Raw genomic sequence first — 10,261 nt, forward strand, 5'->3', positions numbered from 1 at the left:
ATTTAAGCAACAGGTTATTCATATATTCTATTAGAGATTTATTCAAGAAAGACAGAGACCAGTTACACCCATTACATATAATTTGAGTCCTACTAGAAATGCTTATTTTATTGTTGTAATAAAATGTTGTAATCACATCCCAACATTCTCTCTTTTTTCCATATAGGAATATTTAAAAAGCTTAGTATTTATTCCGATTTAAACATAATTTCTTGTTTTACATTTCCATTTAATAGACATTGGGATATTTCAACAAAAAATTGAAATCGCAGGTAGTTTCGAAATAAATTTATTTTATTAATACATTTCTTGACCAAAATGTGATTAACTACCTTAAAATTATTCTACGTTTCCATTTTGTTACCCTTATTAAGTATAGCGCCGGGTACCAAACATGTAACCATGACTGCAATATGACGCACATGGCTGGCATTAGACAAATAGTAAACCAGTGCCTAAACTTTCGCAGTTAAATAACACGGAACTATGTACAACATGTAAGTCGTTTTAATTTCTAATCTTTTTAACATATGGCTAAAAGCAAAGGTCTAAATTGATTGAGCTGGGATCCCATTTTATGAACCTGTGTGTATTGATTAAAATAATCAAGTAGATGTATGATCGATCTTAAACTATTTTCTTTTGTTTTTATGATATATGAGCTCAGATTAAAAATAAACGTCGCGTCATTTCTTATACCACCAAACTAAAGACACTAGATATTTCAGATATATATATTTGTACCGAACAAACATTGGAACAAGTCAATAGTTTTTATTTTAGTTTTTTTAATGTGTCAGCACTTTCGAATCGGAAGAGTTCCCTTTCTGCATTATTGAGAAACATCTTTCAATTTTGTTATATGCAGCAGTGTATATTAGTTATGACATAACGTAAAGGTTAATGAAAGTGCTCTCTTAAAAACAACAACAGCAAAAACAACAACAACAGGACTCTACAGAGTTCATTTAATTTATAAGTTATATAAGTGGCAAAACTTAATCAAAATATGTTTCTAAAATATCAAAAAAATGTAACTTAGTCCTAAAATATCAAAAAATGTAACTTAGTTTCGTTTAAAGGGCCGTTTTGGCTTTTATATTCACTTTCGCCGGACTGAACTGTTTCACTTGTTTTATTCCTCATCTGCACTAATGCCCTACTATTTCTTTTTCTATGTTTATGCTCATTTAATTTAGTTTTCCCTTATTTTCCAGTATATATCTTTAAATATATTCATAGGATTCTTTCCTTTGATAACAATGTGAGAATGTTTTTAAAATAATTTGTAAATAAAACGTGAAAAAAAGAATCCTAAAAACTACTAGAGGGAATATTAGGGGTTCATATTTCAACTTGCTTTATCAACATCCGTGTCATTTTCTTAGTTTGAATTGCTTTGAACGAAGTTTTTAGTACATTTTTTTTGTAAGAAGGTGAAGTATTTCATATCTTGGACATGTATATTAACTTTTTACTTATATCGTATTTGTAAAAACAAACTAGAATCTTTCACTAATTTTTTTTTATGTACTAGGCCTTTATTGGTCAGTGCGAAGAACAACAATAAGCTACTTGCTGCGCTATCTCTTTAGGTAACAATCAAGAATTGACTTTTTGATCCCCGAAAATGATGTGTTTTGAACACATTTCTTATCTTGTTTTGTTCACCTGAAGGTGTTAATGGTAACCTAGTAACTGCATGTACCTTACGAACAGGTGCACTGCAGCTGATTAAACATGTTACAAAAGATAAAACTAAAAAGTATTAAAACTTGAATAAACGACAGTAGCTCCAATATTTTTACTACTTGCATAGCATTGTAAATTAATGTATTTGATTGTATCAATATTAAAACACTCTAAAACTGAAGTATCCAGTTTCGTTAATTTATTTCTGAACCAAAGGTAAATGGAGCTCTTTGTTTTATTAGGTTTTATCAGCAATTAGAATCTCCATAACAATAAGTAATTGCCATGTACTTGAAAGAGTAACAACCTCAGATATTAACTTTAAGTGTATAGAGTATCCTTTTGAAAAGTATTAGACTTGGCTAAATATGTATAAACTGAATGAATGTGTAGAGTGTCATATAAACCAACACAAATGTCTTTGATTTTGTAGTAGTACAAATTTATACTGAGTTTTATGGTGCTTTATTGTGTACTACACAATAATGACTAACCAACATGATGAGTTTGTATTGTAGATATTGTTCATTCTGTTTCAGATATAGAATTGTGATATCATAATAATATAAGTTTAAGTTTATTTATAGTTAGTTTCGTTTACTACTTTCAAAATATATATAGCCATAAGCAGTTTTATTTTGTCAGTTAGCCATCCATGTCAGTTACGACCACATTTCATGTCCGGGATTAAGTCTTAACTTCATGTATGTGGTATCAGTTGAAGTGGTTAAGGAATATTATTTTTGGTTTATGTTGTAAGTAGCTAATTTTAAAATAATAACAAGTAACGTAAGTATTCTTTCCTAATGGCCTTTACAATAATACATAATATAAAACGACAGTCACATAAAATGAATTTTATACTAATGAATAATATAAGTAGCTGTCTCTCAGTCAGGATTGTCTTATATTGACATGTTTTACTTATTATTATACGTATCTTTTTTAATTTGACTAGACGAAATATTTAATATCAGTTTCATATGCTAGTAGTTTGAACATAACGCACATTAAAACATGATCCTAGATTTTATGATGCGTAACTTTCATTTCTGTCGTGTGTGTATAACCAAATTAAAGAAGCTAAATTTTCTCTCCGTGAAATAGTGTAGGCTATAAGGCTGAAAATATGGCCGAATTGTGCACTTTTTAGAAGAGTTTTGATCTTTATCTAAAACAATACTACTATCTATAACGGAACACTTTAGATGTAGAACCCATCTCTACCAAGCCTTTTATGGTAAATAATAAGGGTCAGAGTTATGCCCCTTTAAATCATTTATAAAAGGTATTAGTATACAAAACCCACCAAATACTTTTTTTTATGAAATACAAATTCCCAACATTTTATGCGAAATGTATGTCGGAGGAAATTGTTAATCAGTCTTGTGGCTAAAAGTTGAAATAGATATGCATATATGAGAGTTACGGTCCTTGTATTTGTAAAATTATAGAAAAATTGGACAACACTTATAATGGTACATTTAAAGTTTGATTTTTGAATAGTTTTGTTTAGCTATCTTTCAGAGAACGATGTTGTAAGTAGTAAATGACATGTTAATTAGTTGTGAAGCCCTATTTTTATGCCCCCGTTCTAAGAAGGAGGAGTATATAGTTTTTCAGAAGTCGGTCGGTCTGTCTGTCGGTCTTTTATTATGTTGAACAATCGGTTTCCGGATGATAACTCAAGAACGCTTAAATCTAGGATCATGAAATTTCATAGGGAAGTTGGTCATAACCAGCAAATTATTTTTATTGATTTTGAGGTCAGTAGGTCAATGGTCAAGGTCACAGTGACCGGGAATAATTAAACAGTTTATTGACGATAATTTGGAAACGCTTGGTCCTAGAATCACGAAACGTAAAAGAAAGGTCGATCATGACTAGCAGATGACTTTTATTGATTTTGAGGTCAGTAGGTCAAAGGAGAAGGTCACATTGACGAAGAACAGGTCTACAGTTTCCAGATGATAACTCAAGAACGCTTGTGCATAGGGTTATGAAAGTCGATAAGAAGGTTGGTCATGACCAGCAAATGATCTTTATCGATTTTTAGGTCACTTTGTCAATGGTTAAAGTCACAGTGACCCGGAACATTTAAACAGTTTCTGGACAATAACCTGGAAACGCTTAGACCTAGAATCACGAAACTTAATAGAATGGTTGATCATGACAAGCAGATGACCACTACTGATACTGAGGTCAGTAGGTCAAAGGTCAAGGTCAAATTGACGAAGAACAGGTATACCATTTCCAGATGATATCTCAAGGATGTTTTGGCATAGGATTTTGAAAGTTGATAAGGAGATTTGGCACGACCAGCAGATGATCTCTGTCAATGTTGAGATCAGTAGGTAAAAATCACAGGGATCCAGAACAGTCAAACAGTTTCTGGACGATGACTTGAGAACCCTTAGGCCTAGCATCACGAAACTTTATCGGGTGATCATGACCAATAGATGACTCCTATTCATTTTGAGACCAGTAGGTCAAAGGTCAAGTTCACAGCGATCCGGAACAGTTGAAGCGTTTCCGAATGATACTTGAAAACGCTTAGGATTAGAATCACGAAATTAACGAAACTTGATAGGGTGGTTGATCATGACCAGCAGATGACCCCTGTTGATTTTGAGATCAGTAGATCAAAGGTAAAACATTGACCCAGAACAGTTAAAATATTTTGTCAAATAACAAGAGAATGCTTTGGTCTAAATCAGATTTGATCTAGAGGTCATTTATGACTGGTAAATGACCCTTTATTTTGATTTGATGTCAGAACGTCAAACGTTCAGTGCACAATGACCAATAGGTTCTGTTCATTGTGCAGTTACTGAATGCATCAAGGGGTGGAGGGGGGCATTTCGTGTTCTACGAGCTTTTTTCAATATTTCAATCTGTCTGTCTGTCCGTCTCTATACACTGTCTTTGGCTGTCAATGTCCGACATATATCAGATTCTTGCCTTCAGCACCGTTATTTCAGTTTTTTTTTCTTCAGAAATATCCAACAATTTGTTCTCAGTGTCAAGAACAAGTTTAAACCTTCAGATCAAGGTCAGATGTCATAAATAAAAATAACCTTTTAATATCCGCATCGCAAAGTATAAAATGTTTTGTTACAAATGAACATGTCAAAACCTTGTCTTCATACATGCATATAGTGAGCTTAATATGAAAACGATTGTCATTGGAATTGGCCATTGTATTTATTCACATTTTCATGTTCTTTATATCGACACTTACCGGTGACCGTGGCACAGTGGTTAAGGCGTCCTCCTCGGGATCAGGAGGTCGAAGGGGGATGTTTGTCGTGGGACTCGTTCCGAAAAGGCCGGTTCGTGAGCCACGAGCAAGTTAGATGAACGGTTACCGACTTCTATCCGCCCGGCCCTTCGCAAAGTGCTAGGAGTTTGGAGGCAATTAATACGCACAATAAATGTGTCTCATAAACCAAATTGGCTAGCCCTTTTAAAAAGGGTGACACGATAATAAGCAAGACCTTCACCCTTATCTTTTATAAAATAGACATGATTAAAACATCAGTGCCGTGACCAGCCCTGAAAAAACACGGAGGCAGAATTCTTTCGGAAAAAGAGTTGTAATATAGTTATATATTTGTATTATAATGTGTGTATGAATTATTGTTTTGTAACTGATTTTATTTACTTTTAACGTCCATTCAATGTACATGTATTACATGTATATTGCATTTCAATTTTATCTTAAAGTTAAACGTGTAACCGGCAATTTGCCGGGTCACGTATTATTTTTGCAATGTTGTAAACAACAGATGTTATATGTGTGCTACTTCATGTTCCTTATTAACAGTATCCTTGTATTTTTCATGCTTTATCACGTGCGTTTAAATTCATAATTCGTAACTTTAGTAATATGTTAATTCAGACGTGGTATATATGATCTCTATCTAATCAATATTCTAGCTAGTACGTGATGTGTAATATCTGCCATGCCACCAAAGTAGATAAAAATTATAACTTAAATGCCAATCAAAGATGTTTTACTGTAAGTCCTTTGGACGAGATCTAATTGTGAGACCCCAAGATACAGTCTATGTGCTATAAAAATTTGTGTTCTAAGATTCGTCACCTTTTTCTGTTTTGATTTTATATGAGTAAACATTAAGTAAGAATATAAGTTTTAGTAAACCTTGTAACTGAACTTGTTGTTATCAACTATACAATTACGGGTGTGACTACGCTATAGTGTTTCATATATGGGCTTAGGTACAAACTACGATTTTACAGGTCATCAGTTAATTTAAACATTTTTTTCTTCAACCATAGAAATCACGTGGAGTTGTACCATATGTTAATGCAGGGTTACAGGGGCCCATCCTGAGATTTTGTTTGAAATTCTGCAAGACAAAATGGTGTATTTTTAGTTATTTCCGAAAAAAAAATCTCGACAAAACGTTTTAGAAATGTACACACAACTCGTCTGCTAAGTTGCGGTCTTGAAAAGTTTTGACACTATACAATACAACTGTGTTAGTTTCAAGCGATTTCAGACAAAAATCTGAGCAAAATGTCACACTACTTGCTTACATAATTGGAGTTCACGTAGAGGGTTGTGTTCGGGGTCAAAGCTGTGCATTTTAAACAACCTTCGGAAAAAAAATGGAGGAAATAAGGTTAAAAAGTTTGCACTAGTCGCCTGCATAATGGTATACAAGTAAAGATAGGATCTCAAGGGTCCTCCCCAAGAGTATTTTGATATTATAGAAGACAAAATGGTGCATTTTAAGACATCTCTGATAAAGAATTTGAGAGAATCAGGTTGAAATGTACACATTTCCCGGCTGCATAACTAGAGTAGAAAATAGAGATGGGGTCCAAGGTCCTCCCCGCGAAATTTTAACTAGACGGGAAAATAGCACTATATACTGTCACAGACTACTTCAAGAGTCAGTGTTCAGTATGACCACAGAGGCAGAAACGGCGAATTACTACCTTCCTTCCTTATTTGAACACTTTTACCAAGAATCTGCGCATTTCGAGTAGTAACAAAGTCGTAAAGCTCGCTTTGAAACTGCCTTATTTCATATGAACGTCTTAATGGCTATCATCTGCATGATTTGTTTATAGTATTTGTCAATATTTACAAATGAATACGTGCATACTTGCAATAAATACTATTTGTCACGGTCCAGTTGTTTTTGTCATAAGCTTCTGAACATTGTATGAAAAAAAATTGCAATGAAATTGTCAACTAAAAAGTTTCAGATCAATCTACTTATGCGTACATTGACACTTTATCCATTTTTGTATTAATTCTAGTTGACACGGCTCCAACCTTAATCTTTACATGATTTTTTTTTTTACAAGTTAAGTCAATGTATACATGTTTTACATGCAGAATTGCTTAAATCAATAAAGTTCGACACGCTCCAATAATTTTGCAACAAACACCAAACAAATATATGTGTCGCATCGGCATTTAAAAGACAAATATTTGTACAAGATATTTTTAGAATTGAGCAAAAAATAAAAAAAGTTATGAAAAGTACAAATAAAATCTCCACTGGTAAAGTTTCCTAAAAATCGGTCTAAATTTTGTAAAATAGTTCATGCAGCGATGGGTTCTACATCAAAATTGTAATATTATGATACAATACGCAAGAATCATACAAATTTAAAACTCTTCTAAAAAGTGCACAATCATCTGGCTTATAGCCTACACTAAAAGGATACAATGTATTTATAGAGATAGTTGTTTTAAGGGAAATAATTAAATTAATTATTCATTAATAGTAATGAAATTTAGAACAACTGACGTTCCCATACCTCAGACCTATATGATATACACTCGTTTTATAAATTATCATACATGATACTTACACATATGCGATCGAGAAGTGTAAGTATCGTACATTAAATGACTAGGCATGTCTTTCCTTAGAACATAATATTGATGTTTGTCAGAAAGACACTTAATGTATAAATCGTTACATGATTTAGAGTCCGTATTAATTTAACTGAATGATACTTTAAGTAATTTTACCTGTATCATTTATCAAGTCCAAATTAGATTTTCATTTTATGACATAATAATATGTTTAATAACCATAGTTTTGGTTTACTTTGCAGTATGCTGTCAAAACTGAATTTCGTCAAAAAGAGTTATAGCAATGATTTTTACAAAGGGGCGCTGGAACTATTTCAGGATGCAAAAGATAATTTTAGTGAATACTTTTTAGAAGTTTTAAAATATGTCAATAATGTGATGAATGCAGTTCTTGAAAGAATGGATGTGGTTCTGGAGTCAAATGAGGTTTCAGAGTATTCTCAACCCAATCATCTGAACAGTAGACACAACAACAAATACATACATACTGGCGGGAACATAGTAGGACATCCTGGGAAAAGTTCTGCAATCAGAAATGAAAATCTGCTACTAAAATCAATGGTGGAACAAGTAGTTGACATATTACGCAAATACAGAAGCATTTTTATTTCGCAAAGCCATCGGAATAATTCTAAAGATGGATCTACTTTCTTTGAGCTTGCAGTCGTGACATCAGCGATGTTTGAAGATGCAATGAGCTTTGTGCTTAGTAGAAGTACCGTATTAACGTACACACATGTATTTCCAAGTGACTGTCGCATGTTTATTAGTGTACCTATTTATATGGACGGTTATATATACAGAAAAGACTATCGTGCAAGTGCATAGGTTTTGTCTTTCTTTAAACAAAATGATACCGGATCAGTATAGTCAAATTTTACTTTGTTTCTCGTTAGAATTGTTTCCTATTTGTATGAACTGTTTCCGTATGATTTTTAGACAAAATATTAAAACAATCTTATTCTGCATTAAATTTAGTTATCAGTATACATGAAAAGGGAAAATGCTGTTTAAATATACAATGGATTTCTCCGAATATTTAGAACTTTTATCTCGTGTTAAAAAATGTGCAAATCTTAGTCAAAAAATAAAATTATACAAAGCTTAAAAGATGATTACCTTATAGACATAAATGCCTTCCTTCTGACATAACTTTTTATGCTTATTCGTTACGCATCTTTCTCTTCTTTGGCAGTTATTGAAAGATCGTCCTATTATGACTTGATAAGAAGAGTTCAGAATCCTTACCAAATGTAGACAATTTAGCGAAGACGTTGCTCTTATTCCTAATCCAATTTTCGTGAACATCAACACATAGTTCAAGAAATCAAGCTATAAAACTCAAGCTATACTTTCTTATCCTTTCATGCCGGATATAATAAGGGTAGTGCATTTAGGGGTCACGCAATAACTTTTGAAACTGACCCTCACTCATTCACATAAAAAGTCACTTATGAGTACAAATATTTTACAAACTCCGAATTGAGGCTGCTTTTTCCATTACTGCCCATGAACAGACTCAATCAAACCGAGTCTGCAATTTTCACTATTTGCCTTGATCTCGGTGCTTCCGAGGGATCTACTTTCCAGATTTTATTTACCTTAACATTTTTTGACGAAAGCCAGAAAACGCAAATATTTATTGAAAGATTGTCAAAATATATTGTAGGGCCGTTTTGACTCTTTGATAATAAGGTAAATTATTCCATTGCTATTATAACCATCGTGTTGTGAATATGTCAAATACTGCTATTGTAACAGAAAATGACCAAAAAGTTACCTTTAGAATGTATTTTATTTTACAGAGAGCTTTCTGGTCTTCAACGCGCAGTTCATAAAGCGGAATAACAATTTTTTATTTTCTAAATAATATGGAATACTGTATTGTTCATATCCTACCATCACCCATCGCCTATTTGTTAAAGCGCAGTGGCATGGTAGGATGCCAGTATAGCAGGATGGCGATGGTAGGATAATAGGATGTCGAAAGTAGGATGATAAGGTAACAATGGTAGGTGGATAGGATGAGATACTAGCATCCGTCCTACCATCGCTATCCTGCCATCGCTATCCTACCATCCTCCTATTGTTAACATTCTAATATCTCACTATCTTCCTCTCCCATTGTACTGACATCGGCTTTCGTTCTTTTCCTGACCTCGTTATGACATCAAGTGTGGCATATGAATGACATCAAAATTATCTTTTAATCAATAAATGATAAATAGTGTCAAATGTCGTGACAGCGTGTATGTTGGTTGTTCATTAAGCTAGGAGTGGATTTTCTTTAATAATTCGATGGTACAAAATTTACAACCCATCCCCATGAGAGGACCATGGGACTAAATGAATTTGAAAGGCATTAAAATTACCTTTCAAAGCATGTCTAGTAACTGGTGTCACATTCCCTGGAAGAGGGTATGTGGGCTATTTATAATGTCCTAAAAACATGTCTGCATTCGAGCTGTAATTTGATGCATAAACACACTATAAGAACATTATCGCGCATGCAAGTGGTCTAAATATGTATGATACTTACACAGGCAAACATCAGCAGTAATGAAATCTCCCTTAAAAGAAATATGCCAGTATTTTCTAAAAGTAGTGGCGCTATCGCATCAGTGATGGCGCTGTACACTGGCGGTGGCGCTGTGGCTATGCCATGCGTTTTCTGCTCATGTGGCTACCAACGTACACGTCTATCTT

The 10,261-nt window shown here is 33.4% G+C and overlaps 1 protein-coding gene across 2 annotated transcripts; it reads left to right on the top strand.

Annotated features, from left to right (window-relative positions):
- The first annotated feature begins 376 nt into the window (after positions 1-376).
- LOC123553469 (uncharacterized) lies at positions 377-8,521 on the top strand. 2 transcript variants are annotated; one of them, XM_053541612.1, is made up of 2 exons: positions 377-497; positions 7,798-8,521. In XM_053541612.1, exons 1-2 carry the CDS (start codon positions 487-489, stop codon positions 8,381-8,383), a joined length of 597 nt encoding a protein of 198 aa, XP_053397587.1. In that variant the 5' UTR covers positions 377-486; the 3' UTR covers positions 8,384-8,521. The 2 variants fall into 2 exon arrangements, with proteins under 2 accessions (XP_053397587.1, XP_053397586.1); XM_053541611.1 differs by lacking the exon at positions 377-497 and adding an exon at positions 2,295-2,447.
- The last annotated feature ends 1,740 nt before the right edge of the window (positions 8,522-10,261 follow it).

Source organism: Mercenaria mercenaria, chromosome 4 (assembly GCF_021730395.1).
Source record: "Mercenaria mercenaria strain notata chromosome 4, MADL_Memer_1, whole genome shotgun sequence".
NCBI lineage: Eukaryota > Metazoa > Mollusca > Bivalvia > Venerida > Veneridae > Mercenaria > Mercenaria mercenaria.